The 20,214-nt window shown below is 52.3% G+C and overlaps 7 protein-coding genes across 7 annotated transcripts; 3 read left to right on the top strand and 4 right to left on the bottom strand.

The window, feature by feature from the left end:
- Positions 1-8: 8 nt before the first annotated feature.
- Positions 9-4,669, top strand: TrAtP1_005893 (uncharacterized protein). Its single transcript, XM_066112902.1, has 4 exons — positions 9-1,030; positions 1,084-3,489; positions 3,537-3,708; positions 3,759-4,669. Exons 1-4 carry the CDS (start codon positions 597-599, stop codon positions 4,431-4,433), a joined length of 3,687 nt encoding a protein of 1,228 aa, XP_065968988.1. The 5' UTR covers positions 9-596; the 3' UTR covers positions 4,434-4,669.
- On the bottom strand, positions 4,670-7,201 carry TrAtP1_005894 (uncharacterized protein). Its single transcript, XM_066112903.1, has 3 exons — positions 6,937-7,201; positions 5,872-6,862; positions 4,670-5,795 (listed from the first exon to the last, which is right to left on the bottom strand). Exons 2-3 carry the CDS (start codon positions 6,808-6,810, stop codon positions 4,794-4,796), a joined length of 1,941 nt encoding a protein of 646 aa, XP_065968989.1. The 5' UTR covers positions 6,811-6,862; positions 6,937-7,201; the 3' UTR covers positions 4,670-4,793.
- A 426-nt stretch (positions 7,202-7,627) lies between these two features.
- On the bottom strand, positions 7,628-10,085 carry TrAtP1_005895 (uncharacterized protein; the record flags this gene model as incomplete). Its single annotated transcript, XM_066112904.1, has 2 exons — positions 7,628-8,200; positions 8,262-10,085. The coding sequence occupies 2 exons, from the start codon at positions 10,083-10,085 to the stop codon at positions 8,189-8,191; spliced, it is 1,836 nt and encodes a 611-aa protein (XP_065968990.1). The 3' UTR covers positions 7,628-8,188.
- A 305-nt stretch (positions 10,086-10,390) lies between these two features.
- TrAtP1_005896 (uncharacterized protein) lies at positions 10,391-11,135 on the bottom strand (the record flags this gene model as incomplete). The annotated part of the gene is made up of 2 exons (XM_066112905.1): positions 10,391-10,871; positions 11,053-11,135. 2 exons carry the CDS (start codon positions 11,133-11,135, stop codon positions 10,391-10,393), a joined length of 564 nt encoding a protein of 187 aa, XP_065968991.1.
- Positions 11,136-12,812: 1,677 nt separating this feature from the next.
- TrAtP1_005897 (uncharacterized protein) lies at positions 12,813-14,147 on the top strand (the record flags this gene model as incomplete). The annotated part of the gene is made up of 1 exon (XM_014082578.1): positions 12,813-14,147. One exon carries the CDS (start codon positions 12,813-12,815, stop codon positions 14,145-14,147), a length of 1,335 nt encoding a protein of 444 aa, XP_013938053.1.
- A 355-nt stretch (positions 14,148-14,502) lies between these two features.
- TrAtP1_005898 (uncharacterized protein) lies at positions 14,503-14,934 on the bottom strand (the record flags this gene model as incomplete). The annotated part of the gene is made up of 1 exon (XM_014082579.2): positions 14,503-14,934. The coding sequence occupies one exon, from the start codon at positions 14,932-14,934 to the stop codon at positions 14,503-14,505; it is 432 nt and encodes a 143-aa protein (XP_013938054.2).
- Positions 14,935-15,227: 293 nt separating this feature from the next.
- On the top strand, positions 15,228-18,168 carry TrAtP1_005899 (uncharacterized protein). The gene is made up of 2 exons (XM_014082580.2): positions 15,228-16,446; positions 16,515-18,168. Exons 1-2 carry the CDS (start codon positions 15,763-15,765, stop codon positions 17,448-17,450), a joined length of 1,620 nt encoding a protein of 539 aa, XP_013938055.2. The 5' UTR covers positions 15,228-15,762; the 3' UTR covers positions 17,451-18,168.
- The last annotated feature ends 2,046 nt before the right edge of the window (positions 18,169-20,214 follow it).

Below are 20,214 nucleotides of genomic sequence, written 5' to 3' on the forward strand. Positions count from 1 at the left end.
CACCAATCAGTTCCAGGCCTTTCTATTTGAAGTGCGACATGCTAAGATCCCACTTCTGTGAGTACAGACCAATCAAAACTACGCCACAGACAACACGACAACCTCACTCGACTCGGTGCTGAACTGTCAAAATCATATGGCACATTTTACAGATAGCATATACGTATACTGTCTCGCACGGAATATGGCAGATCGGCCTACAATTCTCGAAAGATTTCAATCGTGATTAGACTGCAAAGGTTTCTCTACATGGGCACCTCCTACATCTGAGGTGCTTTGCGGCTGCATCTCCTTTGCACCAGACACTTGGATTACTGGGGCGAACCGTATTCGCAAACCTTCCCAGGCATCTCTGCACTTCGCCAATGATCCGTCCAGAAAAAGAAATGCGCGCGAGTGCGAATGCGAAAGGAAATGCGAGGGCGGTGACATAGCCGCGGAGACATTTGGCGAAGTGCCAGTGTTCTTTCCGTAGATGTTTGCCGTCCTCTGACCGTAGATGCAGCCATTACGTCAAAGTGTCGGTTATGTCGCTGCTCCTACCTTCTGATGAGGCGCGATAAGAGCTCCGTTGGGGCAGGATCGAGTCCTCAGAGATGCAGATACGTCAATGTGGTGCCATGTTAGCCGAAAAAATGTCGTGCCTTCCTCAATTACGCCGACACTCTTATCACCGCCTCAGAGAAGATGGGCGCTCCTTCCATTATGCCCTCGGCAGTTCGGCGCTCAGCACTTTGCTTCCAGCAGCAGGATATCTTTCTCCCTCTCCCCCCTCCGTCTTCTTCTTCTTCCTCCTCTTCTCTCCACCCTCGTTTCTCTCGTTTCAACTTTTGTCTCCCCAGTCATTCATTGTTCTTCACTCATTTGCATCCATCTCTGTTGCATCCGTCTTTCTCATCAGTCTACTGATCGTCCGCATTACGCCAATTCTGCGAATCTTGACTTCGCCCACAATGCGGGCCTTTGCGTCTTTGGCGGTCTTGATGGCTGGTGCCGTTGTGCAGCGCGCAAATGCTCAAGCTGATTACGGGCATGTTCTGATTCCCACTCCTCTTTGCTCACAGATCCTAATGATTCATCTAGAACACACAATGGCAACAACAATGGCAACAACAATGGCGGCCCTGATGGTGATTTTGGCGGCAACTCAGGCGGTTCTCCCAGCAGTAGTGTTAACGGTGATCCCAACGGCATCCCGTATGGAAATCCAAGTGGACTTCCAAATGGTGCCCCCGCTGGATTGCCTGGAAACTCCCCCGATTCTGCTCCTGACATGCCCACTTGTGCCCTGCAAGGCATTACAACAGTTTTTGTCACTGTATACCCTACCAGCCATGTTACTCCCTCCGGTTTTGCCCCCTCTGGTGCTGCTCAGTCCAATGGCTTTGATCCCAATCAGACGATTCAGCAATCTGCTCTCCCTGCTTCAACTGTCTTGATTTCCCCCGTTCAGTCTGCCCAGGCCGCACACACCAGTGTCAAACCTTTCACTACCGTCACAATTGATGTTTGGGGCAGTGATGGCGACCCATCAGATGCATTCACATCCGATATTTCACCTGCTCCCATCTCTACGGATGGAGCTTCTGACCCTGTTCAGACATCTGCGGGCTCTCCTGATGGATCTTCTGCACTCACCCAAGACCCTGACTCATTCAATTCCAATCTTGGAGACCTTTCAACACCGTCAAGCGGTCAAGCTACTGCTGGCAATGGCCCAATTCCAGGATCCTTTCCCACTGTCACTCCTGAGAATGCGGCATACGGTAGTGCGGGTGGCCTCAATAGCATCCCCAATACCTTCAACCAGCAGCCGTCAGAATACTCTTCACCAACTGACACAGTTGCTGGCCTTGACGGAAGCCAGCCTGCCCAAATAACAGTCGTTGGCCCTGATGGAAAACCGACAATTGTACAATTTCCTGGTACTCAGATTGGCAATGGCAATGGTGCTGCCCAGCCCCTTTCTACCGCTGCTTCGTTCCCCAGCTTTACTCCAGGTGTTTCTGCGGCTTCAGATGTCCTTGCGACCGCCAGAGAGACTCTTTGCACAAGCTACACTATCATGGGACCCAACGGAATTCCCACTGTCGTTCACTCTACATGGGTTGACTTGCCCACAACCGCAGCATCCCCTCCTTCATCGTTTCCTTCCGGGCTCTTGCCAAATCCCAGCGTTGTTACTGGCTTGCCAGAAGGGCCTGTCATTCCCACACACACTACATTCACCATTCTTGGCCCCGATGGACTTCCAACTGTTGTGGAATCGTCTTGGCTAATGCCTGCACCAACAAACACGCTTGCGGGAATCCCTGGTCCTACCTCTGTCAATGGCTTCCCAAACCAAGTCACTGGAACAGCTGCAGGCGTGGAACAAAGCGGCAGTACGACATGCACAAGCTACACTGTCCTTGGATTGGATGGTCTTCCAACAGTCGTTGATACAACTTGGGTCATCCCTAGCCCTACCAACAACGCCATTCCTTCAGCTATTATCACTGGAATTCCAACCCAGGCAGGAGGGGTTTCTGGTAGCACACCTCAAATCACAACAGACCTTGGTGTGAATGCCATTACCACATGCACAAGTTACACAGTCCTTGGTGCTGATGGCGTACCTACCATCGTTGAATCTACTTTTGTTGTCCCTGCAAGCAATGTGCTTCCCACTGTTGCAAGCGGAATGCCTCTGCCGCCAGCTCAAACCGCAGGTTTCCCCGAAGGCATCTCAAATCTCCCTGAGGCAAGTGGCTTGGCCACAACTTGCATCACCGTCGGCGTTGTGGGACTAAATGGCTTTACTACACCAGTTGTTCAAACTGTTCTCATCCCTACTGGTGGTTTGAGCAATGCTTTGCCTGCACAAACTAGTGTTGGTTTTCCTTCTCTAGTACCGGCTCAAACCGGTCTTCCTCAAGGTGGCCTTCCTATCACTCCTGGTAGCGGCTTGTTCACAACTTGCATCACGGTGACCACAGTTGGACCAGATGGCATGGCTACACCAGTCGTCCAGACTGTGGTGGGCATACCGAGCGGCGCAGAGCTTGGAACCGCACTATCACCCCTGTCAACTGGTGTTCCGTCTTTCCCCAACCCAAATTTCTCGAGTGGTACTCTTCTCGGTCTCTCCACTCTTTCTCAATATGGGACTCTTGGAGCTGGCCTGCCAAGTGTGCTGCCACCATCTGCAGTGGTTTCTGGTATTGTGGAACCAACAGGGACTGTGACTGGAACCCGCACGTCGACTCTTACCGTCACCAACGGTCCCAATGGGCAGTTGCCAAGTCTCGTTCCTTACGGCGATCAATCGGATAACCAGGCGCCAGAATATGGCCTCCCGGGATCATCACGTCTTGCCACTGCTCTCCAAACTAGCACCTGGACCAATGTTATACCAGAGCAAACCACCACATACACGATCAACTTCCCACTTACTACCATGGCCACTGTTACTCTGCCCAATCTGCGAGTCTTCCGTCGCCAACAAGAGTAAGTCAAAGATGATCTTCTTGCATACAATCTCTAACTTTGTGTAGCTCGGTATCGTCAGGAATTGCCTGGGATAACAATACCCTGAGCGTGAGCCCAACCTCAGTGTTGAGCAGCCAGAGTGATCTTTCCCCTGCTTTGCCTTCTGCGACTCCACCCCAAGTTGATCCTTCTCCCATGTGCCCGACTGGCGGGAAGATTGGTAACCTTACATTAGACGTTCGTGCTCCCCTATTCTTCTCATTGTCCGCTTCTAACCCGTTTTGCAGTTTGATGACGTCAAAGCTGGACCCCTTTTCAATCCTGCTCGTGATATTTGGTTCTCTGAAGGATTCCTCATTGCTCCTCCATCGTCTCAAACATCTCAATCCTACATTCCTTCATCTGGTGGTCAGCTTGTCGAATTCGTTCCACCCTCTTTACCATCCTTGGGCCGTTCCAATGTAGGAGATACTGCGGAGATTGGCGTTGGTCCAAACGCTCCCAATCACTGCTTTAGATTTGACTTCCAAGGTGCGAGCCTTGGCTGCGCGGCAGACGGTGCTGAGAAATGGTGTGAGTTTGAGGTATCAGCATATCGATACAACGAAGTTTCGGGAAGAGAAGAGTCAATAGCTTGGTCTGAGACAAAGCGTATTCCGGCATGCCCCAGTTTCCCCAATGGAAACTGTCGACTGACTCCAGTGTCGTTTGACGGCTACGCAAACATCACGTCGGTCCTCATCACTCTACGGGTTGGCACCGAGTTGCGAGTCTGGTGGGGAGACGACTTCAAGTTTGGCTGGAATGACAACAGTTGTGAAGCCGCTGCCTGCCGTGCAGGTGCTGCTCCTCAGCCGGTCAAGCGCGAGACTATTGAGTCAGTTGCTCGCCGAGGCGTCTGGCACTGGACTGCACGCGGGTTGAAAAGGCTGGATGACGAATACATCTGGGAATCGGTATAATAGGCCATCATTTGATGATTTCGGATGGTAGATAGGTGCGATGAATCGCGGGAAGAGAATATTTTGCAGTTTGTCTGTTTGTTGATGGAGGCAATTTGACCTAGATTTTCTTGGCAAGCAGCGTAATGTGGTTGTAGCTGCGGGACTACATGTAATGGTAAATGGCCGTGGAATACAGAATGAGGTCATATAAATTATTACACTGTTATAATACAATCAAAGGACATTTCCGGTACACTGCATGCCATTTGAGATTTTCTCCTCCTATGATAGCTGGTATTTGGAACAGTACGTGGCCAAGAGAAACATAAATCCCCCATGTGCTAAAGCAATACAGCCTCAGTATCTACTAGTAGGTATTTATAATATACCGAGAGGTGACATTCTGCGCCAGATGCGCTCCTCTCCATTAAACCAAGAGACTGCGGCCTGATCATCGACGTCGTCAGTCATAGTAGCATTGCTAAGAGAGCAGGAAGCATCCCAAGGGCCGCACTCGATGCTACATGTTGATACATCGAACGGGATAACGCCGGATTCGAAATAGTCAGCTACAACCCTCTTGGTACAGCTGCTGGGGGCAGAAGCCACAGCACAGTGGCCCATGGCCTCTTGAATGATGACACGGGCGCCGGGATGCTGTGCGGCCATGGCCTGAGCAGCCCTCAGAGGCGTCACAGGATCAAGTCGATTCGAGAGAAAGAGAATGGGTGCTGCTGGATGGCCCGATTTGATGGATGGGTCGGGCTCTGGCGTGGTAAAGGGACCTTTGAACTGCCACTTGGGACGAAATCGCCAGCTGGAGCAGGGCAGACGGATTGTCGCCCATTCGGCACCGAAGATGCTGGATGCGCTTACTTGGCGATTCACGTATTTGCGCCACCAAGAAACGTCCTTGTCGGTAATGTCGTCACCATCAATGCAAACGACGGCATTCTGCGACTCTATTTTTCCAATAAGCTGGGGTTCGGTGCTGTTGGTTATAGGACATGCGTCATTCATGACTGGCATCGCGCCCAAGCCCAAATCTAAGACGGCCATTTTGGTAATGTTGCCGGATATGAAGCTGTTCAACTCCTTGGCGAGTATTTTGAATCCCTTCAGAGGACTGTAAAGCGTTAAGCCAATCAGAGAGCGGACGTCTTCGCCGGTGACAATGACAGCATCGCCGGAGTCTAGCAGCACGGGCTTGGGCCTCTGGTCCAGATCTAGGAGGAAGCGGTCGAGACGGCAGCGTATATCGGATGCTCCATGGGTGTCTGATTCGCGGGCTAAAGCACACTCTTCGGGGCCGGCAGCGGCACAGCCGTGTAAGAAGTTGTCAAAGATCTCATCAGTATCAACGGTGTTTGTGAGCCAGCCCTAACAAAAGTAGGAAAGTCGTTAGCGCAGCTTTTCGAGAGCATGGGGATATCATTGCGCTTGCTCAAAAACGTACCGGGCCGGTCGAATAATCCTCGGCATCACAGACTCCGTCGAGAATGAGACGACCAACTCGACCAGGAAACATGGAAGCAAAGTAGTTACCAAGAATGGTACCATAGGAAAAGCCAATGTACTGGAGACGCGGAACATCTCCAGGCTCATCATGAAGCTCAGCAGACCTCCTTTTGCGAGCAGATCGCTTCTTAAGCTCATCTCGCTCATCGTCAGTGTCCTGAACTTCTGGGCCCCCTCCTTTTTTGTTTTGCTTCCGAGCAGCAGCATCCCTCTTACGCAGCTCATCAACCTTATCAACCATCTCGACCATATCGCGGGCAACATTCGGCGTTCCGACAAAGGCCATGGCGTCCCCGGTCCGATTGCAGCGCTGTCCAAAGGCGCCCATGATAGCTAGGCTGTAAGCGATGGAGTGGTCGCCATTGGTGAGGGGCCCATTGCCACGGGACTCCAAGATGAAAGCGTCGCGCGACACGAGACTGCCGTTGAAGCAGTCGGAAGCGGGCAGCGTGTAACCGATGCCACGAGGGTCAAAGGAGACGATTTCATAATGGCGACGGCCCGGCTTGTCGACCGTGGTGCGAAGATAGTGGCCCAACGAGAGCATGGCGTAGACGCCTGAGCCGCCAGGGCCTCCGGGGTTGAAAAAGATGGAGCCGCCAAAAGCTGGGTCGTTGTCTGGAACGAGAGCGGGTAGCTTGATCATGGCAATCGTGGCTACTCTTGTGTCTGTCTCGTTGAGCCAGTCGAGGGGCACTTGTAAACGAGCGCATTTGTACTGCTCATAGCAGTCATGATACTCAAGATCGTCACTGGGGGTGATGGTATCCCAGTCGAAAGGGTCAATGGCAGCCGTCATCAATGGCGAAACACCGACTCCAACAAAGGCCAGAGAAGAACAGCATCTTGAAAGCAGGAGCAGAAAGCAGAGCCTCATGGTGGTGATTCGCGGCCCTCGCTCTCTGTCTGTATAGCTATGCTCGCCGTACCTTTAAATCGGTCAGCCTTTGAAGCATTTGAGAAGACGGAAGAGGCGAGGAGGAGAACAGAAAAGAGCACAAACCTCGATCAAGAAAAAAGACCAAAGACAAACTACTTATATGTTTGCTATATCCGTGTCCCTGTGGAACCGACGAGCCGGCCATGAGGAGTTAAAATAGAATTGGTTATGTGATGGTATTTATCCCGTCAACCGTTTCACTAGACGAGACATGAAAAAAAAAGGGATTGAGGAGGGGGGAGAATACGCAATCCGCGATGCCTCGATCTGACTACTACAATCCTTCGGCGCGGGCATATTCAAATCGTAAACGTTCGGTGGGATGAGGGGGATACAAACGGCTCTAGTACCCAGCCTGTGCATGGCGCGCTTACAATAGTTCCTCTGAACTTCCGAATGGAGTAGTATGCAGCGCTGCAACGAATGGCTACCAAACTTATGGAAATAGACTGGGCATGGATATCTGTGAAGGAATATGAGGAAAAGACTGTAATAATTATATGTAATTTGCATAAAGAACCAAGGCAGTAGCCCGAAAGTTGATTGAATGTCGCCTAATAAGCACGTTAGGTTATCAATCATAAGTTTGAGGACCTATGATAATGAAGACATGGTGATTTGACTAAACGTACCATCGATATTGCGCATAGCGGCCTTGGCAGCAAGCATTGGTAGATGGCCAGCGATTTGCCGCAGTGGCAGCGCCAAGGATCGATGACTAGTAAGTATAGGGATTCAATGTTTCAGTGACGAGACCAAGTTGAAGAAATACATTTTTTCCTCTTCAAGAAAACTAATACAGAGAGATACGATACATACAAACCACGCTCAATGACTCATCACCAAGGAAAGAGTAGAAAGACAGCCCTAATCGGCTCGTAACATGTACAAAAATCACATTCGCATTTTTTTTAATAAAACAAACAGAAAGATATCGTATGATTCCAGCGCCGTGATATAAATTTTCTTCGAGTCTCATCCAAGCAAACCCAGTCCCCCCCCCCCCCACTCTCTCTAATCCGTCGCCGCCCCCCCCTTTGCATCTCTTCACTCTACCCCGTCTTCGTAGTCTCCAACATCTACGCTTCGATTGGCCAAGAAGAGGATCCAAGTCAAGCTCGTAGGCAAAATGAAAAAGCAAAATGAAGTAGATGTTACGCTCTGCGATGCTCCTTGCTTAGCGTGCAGCATGTTGTCGTAGTATTTGGTATTCAAATTCTCGTATATCTTCTATGTGCGAATTGATCGACTCTCCTTGCTATTATCTTTGTATATGCGAGTATATGCTCTACGACATGTGAAAATGGAGCAGTCGTTACATGACAACCTAGAGAATATATGTTAGTCTTTCTCATGCACCCATAGGCTACAAATGTAGAGCTACTCACGCAATCACCATCCTGTTTACCCTGTGGGATGCCCATATCTTCAAACGTTGCGGGACCTTGTTTGTTCGGTGCCTTACTAGGCTTGCCCGTCGGTGCTGAAGCTGCGCTTGGTACAGGACTCGGGCTATGCACATCGGGACGTGGAGGACCTTGGCCTTGGCCTGGAGGAGCTGTGCCGGCTCTATGGGGACTCGGCACGGGACTTGGCATGCCAGGACCTGGACGTGGCCCTGGACCGTTTCCAAAGCCTTGGGGACCTGCGGGACCTCCCGTATTGACTCTTCCTGGATGTCCTCCAGCTTGTGGGGGGAGAGAGCCCACTCTTTCTGGGTAGTGTCCTCCGGAGCCGCCGGAGCCGCCGGGACCACCAGGGCCGCTGTTATGATGATCGGCATATCCATCCGGCCCTGGTCGTGATGATGTCCGAGGCCCGTATTGGCCTGGCGGCGGTCCTCCGTGAGGGCCTCCGGGTCCACCGGGTCCGCCGTATCCCTGAGGCGGCTGGCCTCTTCCATTCGAGTGGGCGCTTCCGGGCCGGCTGTCTCCTCCGTATGGGCGCCCCGGACCAGGCCCGGGACCAGGTCCAGGACCACCTCTGCCACGACCAGCTCCAGGAGGAGGCTGGTTGGGGTACAAGTTACCAGCTGACTGGGAGCCTGGCATCGGTCTTGGGCCAGGACCACCAGGACCACCAGGACCACCAGGACCACCAGGACCACCACCTGTCGATGGCCTGATACCAAAGGCACTGCTTGGTCGGTCTGCCGCGGGGCCTTGATTAGGGGGGTAGTTGTTATTGTAACGGCCCGGATTTGGTCGGCCATCGTCATCCGGATATGGCGCTCCTCCACCAGGGCGGGCATTCATCGGCTGTGCCCGATCATCCACGGGATAAGGGGCGGCAGACTGAGAGCGTGGAGGCGGGCCGTTGGAATCGACGCGGATGTTAAAGGCTGGCTGTCGATCAGTATCAACAAACGACGCTCTGGATGGCTCAGCAAAAGTATTATTTTCCACAATTGTAGGACGCATGCCGGGAGAAGCCACGGGCGAGGCTCGGGAAGAGCCAACTGACGTGACAAGTTTGGGCAGGGGCGGTGGACCACCGTCGGCGCCCTCGCTGAGCGTGGGCATCGGGTTTGCCGCCGTCTTGAATCGTTCGGGACGCTTGCCTCTCATCGAGCCATGCTGTGATTTGATTCGCGTTAATGTTGTTGTTTCGTGATCTGCTTTTGAAAGACTCTTATCCTGGCTCAGGGATTCCAGTCGACCAACGGCATCCTTGTTCCCGTGATCGGCCGCGAGTTGATACCATCGCTGGGCTTCGACAACGTCCTTGTTAACGTGGATACCGATTTCGTGGTAGTAGCCCATGGCGAACTCGCCAGTGGGCAGCTTCGCAGACGCCGCTTCGTGAGCATATTTGAATGCCAGCTCTTCGTTCTTCTTGAAAACACCCTCGTAACCGAAAAGGAACCATCGGCTGACACCAAGAGCAGCCTCTGGAATCCCCTGCTTGGCGGCCAACCCGTAGTAGTGCAGAGAGTAGGAGGGGTTGAAGTCGCAGCCCAGCTGACATAACTCATATGCCTGGCCCATTTTGAGTTGCGCCTTGGCAAAGCCAAGATACGCCGCCTTTTCGACATACATCTTTGACGTCTCGACGGCATAAGGCAATAGCCCTTCGGGTATGGTAATGTCAGGCAAGTCTCGTCCGATAAGCATGCCGTACACGTATGCTCCCTGGGGTGCATCTTCGTCTGCACAGTCGGCGGCGCTGCGGATGCGCTCCAACCCCCCCCTGATAATCCTTTGTCTCGCCATGCTGGCCAAGCAGACTCATCATGCCCATGCGGTAAAGAGCGGCCGAGTCCTTCAAGCTAAGGCCCTTGTAGTAGTACTCCTTTGCCTTGGACATGTCATTGGACTGCTCGAACAGCATGCCCATTCTGTATACTGACCGCGTGTTGCCAAGGTCGCACGCCTTCTTATACCCCGCGTAGGCCTCGCGCTTGTCGACGCGATCGCCAAACTTGCCGAATTCAAGCCATTTGGCGCGAATGTAGAGGGCATCCGGGTGCTCCTGCTCGGCCAGGTACCGGATGATGTTGACGGCGTCGTTGCGCAGCTCATGCTCCTTGCGCGGGGTTGGGGGGGCGATTGCCGCTCTCAGCTGCCTCCCTGGCGGCGGCGTCCATGGAAATCTCGGCCCAGTTGAGCACATCGCGGGCCCAGGTGATTTGCATGTTGACATTCTGCGAGTGCAGGACATGGTTTCGGGCCTTCCACAGGATCTTCTCCTTCTCCTCGTCCGCCGGCGGCACGTTGTCGCCGACCACCTTGGGGAAGGGCGAGAATGACGGGGCGTCGTCGTCCATGGTGTCGGGCTGCCGTGACCGACCGCCGCTGTTCTGGCCGTAGACTCTGCTGTCGGCGCTGGTGAAGGGCTTGCCGGGCTGGTTCTGGGCGGCGTAGGTCGACAGAGAGGGCTCGCGGGCTCTGTTGCTGGTGTAGGATGCTGCGTCGTGGCTTCTCGGCTCAATTTCACGGGCTTCGAGCTCCATGCGCTGCAGGTCCTCCTGCATGTTCTGCGGCACCTGAGGGGTCACCCTAATCGAAAGGATCAAGAAGAGAACGTCAGCAGCAGCCCCACCTCGAATGGCTGAAGGGCTCCATTCAGCCTCTGCCAGGGTCCAGCCTCGTCAACCAGGCGAGATGGAAGATAGGAGGACGACAGGACCAAGGAGGCCTGGGAGACAGGGGTGTGTGGAACAAAATTGAAAAAGCATACCGCTGAGGGGACGGAGCCACGACCTCTGGCATAAAGTAATCATCGTCGCTCCCAGGAACGAAAGTTGCGCCAAAATGGGACATGGCTGGTGGATGGGATATAGGAGCCTCCCGTTGCAGGCTATCTCTCTCTCGTTGTTCGCTTCGTTCTTGTCTACTTGGATGACTGCAGCTCCTCCTCCTCGATGTCAGCGGGCATTCGACTGCAGCAGCACAGCCGGCGCACAGGCAGGAAACGGCAGAAATTGGGCCACAAACCCTGGTGCGACTTCAACACCACTAGGCAGCACCTAGCAGGATGGATAATGCTAGTTCGTGGTAGTGGTAATAGCAAGTATTGGACGCGAATGTGCCGTAACTCCGTGCTTGTGTTTGTACAAGATCCAATATGCGCGCGGGAAGCCTGGAATTATGTACAGTATGGAGCACCCACGTCTTTGGGGCGGTGCACAGGCTAAAAAAGGGCCAAGCGAAGGCGAATTTTTCTCTTCTCTTGCTCTTCCTTGTCCAGGAGAAGAGTCGCGGAGGAGCTGTTGACGGATGGCGCACCGCTAGCTGGCGGGAATATTGGATGTATTAATTAAAAGAGACAGAAGAGCTCCAGAAACAGGCAGAGGGGCCAGCGACGTTGATATTGAGGCTGAGGGTCAAGTAAGGGCTCTTTCTGGAACATGAGCGGTGCTATAATTAACCCCACGACTAAATACAGTGTGGCGATGCGCGCTCGATGAGTCTGTCTGGCATGCAAGATACGCGCAGTAGGCGTTTGCTGACAAGGGGGGGATGTTAATGGCCGTTGCGCCGCCTGACGGACAGGCTTAGACAGTGTGGCTTGAGTGGTGGGTGTTAGTGGCGGCTGTCGTGCGTGCGCAAGGAGAGAAAGCTTGCATGTGGCGCCGGATGCTCGTGTTTTGAGCGCCAAACGAAGCCTTTTTGTATTCCGGATCGAATGGTATCGCGCAGGTTCCAACAAGGCCATGCATGATTTAGTGCTTGCATCTCCCTTGCCTCTTTATAGCGTCTGCCTTGGTACCTATGGAGCAGATAGACGCTATGCGAGCGTGTGGTCTACGACTCTGTTTGTGCGATAAACCGCAGATCCGATTTCCCAGCTCCCCAAAGTGGCAGGGTTCATGTGCTTCCAGCGACTCTTATAACAGGTAGGTACATGTATCGACCTAAAAATATCCAGCACCACTATATTACCCTTCGTACCTGGAGGAAAAGCGCCCGAGAAAGCGCCACAGTCTGAGCCCTTGCTGGGATTTACGGCATCGCAAAGATGCTCCATCTATGCGACTGTTCCATTCTGTATGAAATCCTCCGGGTATGCATGCCAGTTACGCAGACGCGGCATCCGCTAGCAGGAGCTGTTCCATCTATTTGATACCTCTTAATGTTTATCAGGATGCACTCGGTATCATCGTCTCATGGTCACTTTGCCCTCTTTGGAAAGTAAGTACGTGTGCATAATGAAATCCTTGCCTAAGAAGAAACATTGAAATCTCTATCCACAGGCACTTTTAGTTTGTTCTCTTGCTGAGTCGCTGCCAAACAAGTTGTCAACTAGGCCAACATAGACTACTAATAACACCGCAGCTGGTGGTCGTGCAACTGCGGCGCTACCAGTTAATATGGAGCAATACTCCCCCGGGCGCCATTTTAGTCCCCAGAGCTGCTCCCCTCCAATCTGGCAGAGACGAGGCACGCTCGTGAGCGCATTTGAAGCTTTGCTTCCTCCACCAAGCCGCTTGAAGCAACATGGCAGCGCTACCAGACCCTCAGGCGATTGAGGAGCCATCCTACATCGATTACGAGACATTCCTTGCTCCTGACTTTGCGCCCGCCGCGTTTGCCAATTCTCTCGTCCTGTCCACCAACAATCCGGACGACTCCCCGCTGGATCTCTCAACACCCTTGTCGCGAGTCCTCTTCGACGCTCAAGAGATTGATTCTCATATTGATCTCCTCACCACCCGTTCCTCCGTTCCTTTGCTGCAATATACCCAATCACAGACGCAAGCCAGCAAAGCCATTGTCGCAAAGCTCGAAGCCCAAATCGCAAGCCTAAACGACAGCTATAAGCAACTAGAGAAGGAGGTTATCGATAAGCATGCCGAAGCTGAGGAGATTCGCCAGGTCGCATTGCGCCTGTGGGAGACGCTGAGGCTGGGGAGGTCGATGGGAAGATGCCTGCAGCTTGGAAGACAGCTCGAGGCACAGTTCTCCGAGCTGGGCAATCCCGGTGCCGGAAAAGGCGACTACGGAGCGCTCGTCCGATGCTCATACACCATCCTCTCGCTGCGCGAAGTACTGGACAGCAAGGCGCCAGGTGAAGAAGGCTATGGCCTCGAGAAGCTCAAAGTGATCAAGAGCCTGCAGGATACCATCATCATACCGATCGAACGACGGATTAACGAGGTGTCCGAGCGGCAGATTCGCGAATTTGCTACGCCAAGCACCATAACTTTTGCGCAGAGCGAGGAGGCACGATCACGACTGGTATCTGCCATGTCTGCACTTTATCTACTCTCGCCGACGAGTGGGATTCAGTTGGAGAAATGGACGCCGAAGCTGCTTATACAAGCCCTCGATTCCTATGTGCGCTCTGCTCTGCAATCAAGCACCGCAGCTCTCTCACGATCCCTCGGACAACTCCCCACTCTAGACAAAACTCTTGTCGAAGTTGTTTCCCACTGCCAGAACATTGCTTCGCTTGAGTTGATTCTCGAGGCGACCGAGGCTCCTGCCCACCCCTTGGTTCCAGCCTCTGCGAAGAAGAAGCAGCAGCAAACCCTCCTTCGATTACTACTGTCGCGATTTGAAACAAACTCTTTGATTTCCTACTTTTGGCGCAGCATGGCAAGTAATATTTCTGCTCGCGTTCAGGAGATAGCCACCCGAGGAGGCATTGTTGCTCGTACACTACGCACGAATAAGAACGTTGTCGGGGACGCTATTCGGCAGGCTGTTATCAAGGGGAGCCAAACGCCGAATGTGTTTTTCAGCGGTAAGAAGAAGCCCGGCGTTGAAGCAAGCTGGGACCGAGAGATTGCCGTCATGACGGGAAGCGTGCTGAACAACATAGGGCGATGATTTTCGGAGCCGAGCCTTTGTGCATGACTTTTTCTTGGCGAGGTCCATTGATTGTTCGTTCAGCGTGTTTCATGTCATGTTTTTGGTGAATGAGAACGGACCTTGCCCTCTGGATTTGGACAATGGCTATGTATTTGTATAGACGGGGATGAAAAAAAGGTTGAAAGGTTTCAATGATGGCTCCAGAGGAGGATGAGAAAACAGCACCCTGAATAGACTTGCTCTTAAATGAACGCATGATCCGGCTCTTTCTTCTCTACAGCTCTGATATTCACATTTATTATCATAACTCGGAATATATTCATCAAGGTAGCTGCCATGGGGATAACGCATCTACGAGCTATTCTTGTGCTCATCAGTATTGATCAGGCGGCCTAGAGCAACTGCCCTCTGGCACAGGCACCCTGGCCGATCTTGTGTAAATGTGCCTCGCACCATCAAGGCTCAGATTTTCCATACAGCCTCCCTTGACAGTCAACGTCTGCGAGGATGACCCGTCTGGCAGCAGGCCCCGATGGATTAGGCGAACCCCACATGTCTTACAGAAATAACACTCCAGCGTGCGCCCCGAATCAGTCTTGCGCGTCCACATCCCGACGTGAGGCTGTAAATCCTCGGCAAAGGGGAGCATGCCCTCGACAGGGAAGACGGCCGAGATGCCAAATGCCGAGGAGGATTGTCTCTGGCACTCTGAACAGTGGCATACGTCAACTGCGAGAGGCTTGGGGAGCACGGCCCGGAAAGACACGGCGCCGCAGTGGCAGCGGATCATGGGGTTGGTATCCATGCTTGCGGTTAGGGCGGAACCAGTAGCCTATTCTATAGAATTGATGTTCAGGCGGAGGAGATATGCACAAGTACAAATGTACAAGTAGTCCGTAGATGAGACCAAAATGTTGAATTAGGAATGTGAATGTACTTGTAGCATGCTTCTGTCGACAGACGGACAGCCTCCGAATCGTCAAGGTTGGCGGAGACGTGGGCTAAAGACGCGCTATGCTTTTAAACATTTGGCGCTAAAACGCACTCTAAATCGGCACCTGAAGCGTCAACGGCATGGACTTCAAATCCAAAGATTCTCATCAGTGATGTTCTTATCCTCCAATGAGCATCTTGATATTTTGACCCTAAGTGACCGATAATAGACAGAGCATAGCAGTTGTAGGGCACGAACAGCTACAGCCAAAAAATCTCGCAAATATCGTTATAGCGAAGACCCAAGACTTGCTAGCACCGCTCGTCCTTGCTAGAGCCTGGACTTGACGGTGTGCGCGGCACCACCGGCAGCGCATCCATCGGCCCTTGGCCTGTAGCCAAACCCGCCACGCCCCAATTGCTCGTCTCCAATGCGCATCTTGCATTCTCTCCCACGCAAATGCTCTAGCTCTAGCTAAGCCTTCCCCCCCTTTTCCCTTTTTTACACCTTTTTATGCTTTGTTTTTGAATTCCGCTCAGCCAGCGAACGAGAGAGAGTCGCCGGCCTAGAGAACGATTCTTCGCCACTGATGACGGCATTGAGCAACAGCGGCGCATCTCTGTAGAGAGCAGAGAGTTCCGAGCGCAAAGCAACTCCGACACATTGGTCGGCAGCGCGAGTCCCTGCGATCCGAACGCCATGGTCCGCTACGAAGTCTTCGACGCTCGGGACCTGCTGTCCTTCCCCGACGGCGACAACAGCACGGACACGGTCTTTGGGGGCATCCATTTCAACCTCACGACGCTCAAGCACTGGAACTACACGTACTACAGCAACGGCACCCTGTCCAACAACTCCAAGTGCTATCTGACGTATGAGCCGTACCAGCCCGTTCTGCTTTACACCAATGGAAGCTTCATCAACGCCACCAAATGCTACAGCGCCGTCGACCCAATCGGGGTCCGGGGCTACGTGGGAATTGGCTTTGCGGCCGTGTTTGGCATTGCTCTGATGCTGACGCTCACTACCCTCGCCAAGCATGGCAAGATGTACCTGCCCAAGGAGAAGCGCTTCTATCCCATAGGTCGACGCTGGCAGTGGTATTGGGGGTGCTTTGTCTGCGCATGCGCCCTGATCAGCTTATTCACGAATATCGACGTTGACCGGTATCACGTCCAGGAACTGCCAATCATTGTCACCTCTTTCTTCTGGTTCCTCATTTGTCAAGGAACAGTAGCGCTGGTCTGGGAGTCGGTTAGGCATTGGGGGAGCTGGCAAGAGAGGCAATTCGTCGACCCCAATCCCTTTGTATATCGAACCGACGACCGGCGATCCAAAGTAGAGTTTTATCTGCCATTATGGGTTTATTTTTGGATATGGATGGTGAGTCCCCCCCTTTTCTTTTTGGAAATAGTGTTCTTGGTGTCCGTGACTTACATAGTTCACTGTAGAACTTCTTCCTTGTTGTGCCTCGCAGCTGGACGTTTGTGGAAATGCAGCGATCACCGGAACAAACTCTGGCCAAGACCATTCCCACTGCTACGGGAGCGCGATTTAAAGCTGGAGCCTTTTGCCTAGTGATTGCTTCACTTACCATTGTTTACTCGTTGCGCCACTCCATCTATCACTATAAGCCTCGGAACCGTGGAATATTCAACCGGACATGGGGCTTCATCAAGGCAATTCCGATGCGATTTGTCCTCACCATTCCTCTTTGCCTCGCCCTCGTTGCCTACCAGGTACTTATTTCGTTTGATTGGACCTTTTCAGTTATGCGCTACGGCGGCATTGTACCCGTCATATTCGCCTGGGGCTACGGTCCCCCTCTACTCATCCTCTTTGTGCAAATTATATATGGGTTCGCGAGCCCCAACGAAGATAAAGCTCTCATTGCGCAGAGGCGACAGCGAGGTGAGGTCATCGACCAGGAGCTTGGCATCGTCAAGAAGCCAGCATGGTGGAGACGTGTCCGGGGTGAACACCTGTACACCTTGCGAGACAAGATTACACAAAATGTCAATGAAGTTGGAGGCAAGCGTGGGCTCAAAGCCCGGTTTGAAGACGAGGAGAGAGAGCCACCTTTGGGAGGTGATTTGGTCACCCGCTCTAATAACAACACAATCGAGATGAACAGTCTATCTCACAACCCCCGAGTTGATAGAGCGGGCGTTGGTAATTTGTCGTCCATGGGCGAGTCACGTCGCTATACCGGAAAGTCTGATCGCCGCCACAACGAGCGGGTCGTTGAAGACGCTTCCGGCGTGATTTTCCCCAACAACGCGGAAGCCGAGAGACAGGCTCAGAGAGAACGATGGATTCACGAAATATCGCAAGACGGACCCCCATCCTATAGCGATACAGATCGGGGGGCGCTCTACCCGGCATGACGGGTCAAATAATGCGCAAAGGAACGACAGTACAGATACTACCGACTCCACTGCCGCTCCACCACAGCAAGTTAGAAGCATGCTGGATGTTTAATGACCACGTATGGACGACCGATATTGCATAATGAACCCTAATTACGAGAGTATTTTTTGATTATTGTTGAAAGACGACTAGAGTAATGTATGACGACAAACGAAAGTCTGGCATTGCGAATACGGTAAATCCAAAACAGAATTATTAGGCGGGGACTATGCGTTATTCGAACTTGGGAATGGACCCCTGAAAGATTATGTCTGTATGAAAGCCGTAGATTAGATCTCACGGAATGAAACCTCGAATCAACCACTACTGCGAGTGCTTGAGCAGGGGTCTGGGAGTTTACAAGACCCATATAATCACATCTAGAGCAGTAGCAGTCGAAACAAGAGTACCTATACTACTCCAATGTGCTATCCACGCGAACGAAGCAAGGGGCTTTTCATGTTCTTTCTGGTTGGTAGTTTTCTATCTAGACCTATGGAGAATGTATCTAATAGGTGGCACCTGAACTCGGCAGAACCCGAGCAAATCGAGCTTTCAATGAGAAAACTAAAACAGGCTACTAGTACTCCTACTCCATTCACACTCTCTGTCTAATCTAGCTTTGAGTTGCTATGTATACTAGACATGCATGGGGCGGGATGTACCACTACTACTATTACCCGCCCAAGAGTCCCCATACCATATCGGCTACGGGAGCGATGGAGCTGGCATCGGTAGGTGTGGCGGTATGTAAGTTTATGTAGGTAACAGGAGTAATTGATCCGGCCCAAGAGATAAGGGGTCGGTCGGTCAAGCTCTTGAAGATGAGGAGCATGTTGCCAACCTGAGGTATAGCCGGTCGATTATCCTTCGGGCATTCGGATCTACCTGTACAAAGGGGCATGTATATATGACGGCACTTACATCAGGGGACGATCTGCTTTTTCAAGCCACTGACGCTCTCGTTAATTGTAAGACGATATTGTCGTGGGGCGTTTCTACTTTGAACTATTGCCCTTTTGCAGGAACTCATCGGTCTGGCGTACGACCGTAAGCGGGCGCTGCTTGTGGCACAACTGCTTGAAAGGAGGCGGGATTAGAGAGTGATGAGTGCCACAAGTGAAGGGGCATGACATGACCTGGGCTTTGTCTATCTCGGTACTCTGTGAACACTGCAGTACGTGCAGTATAATGCATGTTTCCCCCTCGGGTTAGGACATGTCATAGCACCAAAAGATTATGCAGGGAACCGTTCCATATACTCGGTCGAGATCCTTGTCATTGCTATATACAGACATGGCTCTCTGCTAGTACTAAGCACATTGATATTGGACCTATCAGACGGAGTCGGGGGAAATGGTGCGACTCGCAATCTAATACTTGGGCGCTACCCAAGTAGAGACAATTATAAGTGTGTTGGTTGTAGGTCTGTTACGGAGTAAGCCGGTAGGAGCAACGGGCGAAATATGTTGCCAGGCGGGTGGGCTTTGTGGGGATTTGAGGCCGTAACATGGGACGAGAAGGGGGTGGTTGGGCCGCTGAGGCTCTTTGAGACAGCCATGTGAGCGGCCTACTGTACCTACTTGTACGATGATGCAGCTCTACGAATTCATATCGGGATTATACCGTTTATGTGTGTATTGACCAAGGGAGAACGAGTCTAAAATGGGTTGCTCAGAAGCGACCTACCACATTCTACTGCCGCAGTCTACAATACTAGGCATGTACAGCGAGCTTCCTCATCTGCGTTGATGTTTGAAACGAGCACAGCAGTGCTCAGCTTTGTTTCGCGAGTGCAACTTAAAAAGGGCCACTCATTCAAAATGGGCTTGAAAGTCGATATATCACTTGCATTTCTATAATTGTGGGTACTTGAAGCGTTAATGTTGCGTTTAGGCGCCCACGACTAGGCAGTTGTTAGCGCCTTGTTGCGTGGTGGCAGGCATCGAGCAGGTGTGGAGTCTTGGCCGTCCTGCTAAAGTTTACACTACGAGCGAGAGGCCACTTTTTTTTCTTCCTCTCCTTCTTGGACCTCTTGGATGCAGTCAGGATATGGGATTGAGGTGTTGAGACACAAGTCTTGGATCCTACGGGAGGCATGGGACAGGGTGCGGTACGGCATCAGTGACTTGGACAATCTTGTGGCACCATCTGCCTTTCTTGTATATTGTGTATACACCATCACCATCACCATATGCGCCACCATCAAGGCACGATGCTGACGATGCTGCTGAGTGAGTTGGGCGGCAACAAATCACGGATCCATTCCCATAGAATCCATGAATGAATACAACCCATGGATTGCACGTGAAGGCGGTGTTGTGCATCGTGACGGAAGTACCTAGATGGTAGTAAGCAGAGCATACTTGTATGAATTAACGCTTTGACGCATCAACAACGACATCCAAGCTGCCAGCGGCGGACACCGCAAACAGACAGATGTCTCTCCCGGCCATGCTCGGCCCAGATTTCGTCATGCTCTCGTCGTGTCTCGTCGTGTCATGTCGTCCATCTCTTGTTCCCCGTCTCTCTTTTTATCTCTTTTCTTTTTACTCTCGCGGGTTCGGGCTCAGACTCAGACGCAGACGCATACCCAGGCCCAGGCCCTGAGAAACGGGCGTCCGCTAGCCACGCGTTGGTCCCACGCCATCGTCGAGCAAAAAGAGGCTTGCCCACTGGATTGCCGTGGATGTACCTGGGCCGCGCACGCTAAGGTGTCGCAGATGACCTGTACCTTACGTC

Source organism: Trichoderma atroviride, chromosome 3 (genome assembly GCF_020647795.1).
Source record: "Trichoderma atroviride chromosome 3, complete sequence".
NCBI classification, from domain to species: Eukaryota; Fungi; Ascomycota; class Sordariomycetes; order Hypocreales; family Hypocreaceae; genus Trichoderma; species Trichoderma atroviride.

Coding starts and splice junctions, on each gene's coding strand:
- TrAtP1_005893 (XM_066112902.1), top strand. CDS start 597: ATGCAGATACGTCAATGTGGTGCCATGTTAGCCGAAAAAATGTCGTGC. Junction 3,490..3,536: donor GTCTTCCGTCGCCAACAAGA/GTAAGTCAAAGA, acceptor AACTTTGTGTAG/CTCGGTATCGTCAGGAATTG. Junction 3,709..3,758: donor TTGGTAACCTTACATTAGAC/GTTCGTGCTCCC, acceptor CCCGTTTTGCAG/TTTGATGACGTCAAAGCTGG.
- TrAtP1_005894 (XM_066112903.1), bottom strand. CDS start 6,810: ATGAGGCTCTGCTTTCTGCTCCTGCTTTCAAGATGCTGTTCTTCTCTG. Junction 5,796..5,871: donor AGGATTATTCGACCGGCCCG/GTACGTTTTTGA, acceptor TACTTTTGTTAG/GGCTGGCTCACAAACACCGT.
- TrAtP1_005899 (XM_014082580.2), top strand. CDS start 15,763: ATGGTCCGCTACGAAGTCTTCGACGCTCGGGACCTGCTGTCCTTCCCC. Junction 16,447..16,514: donor TTTATTTTTGGATATGGATG/GTGAGTCCCCCC, acceptor AGTTCACTGTAG/AACTTCTTCCTTGTTGTGCC.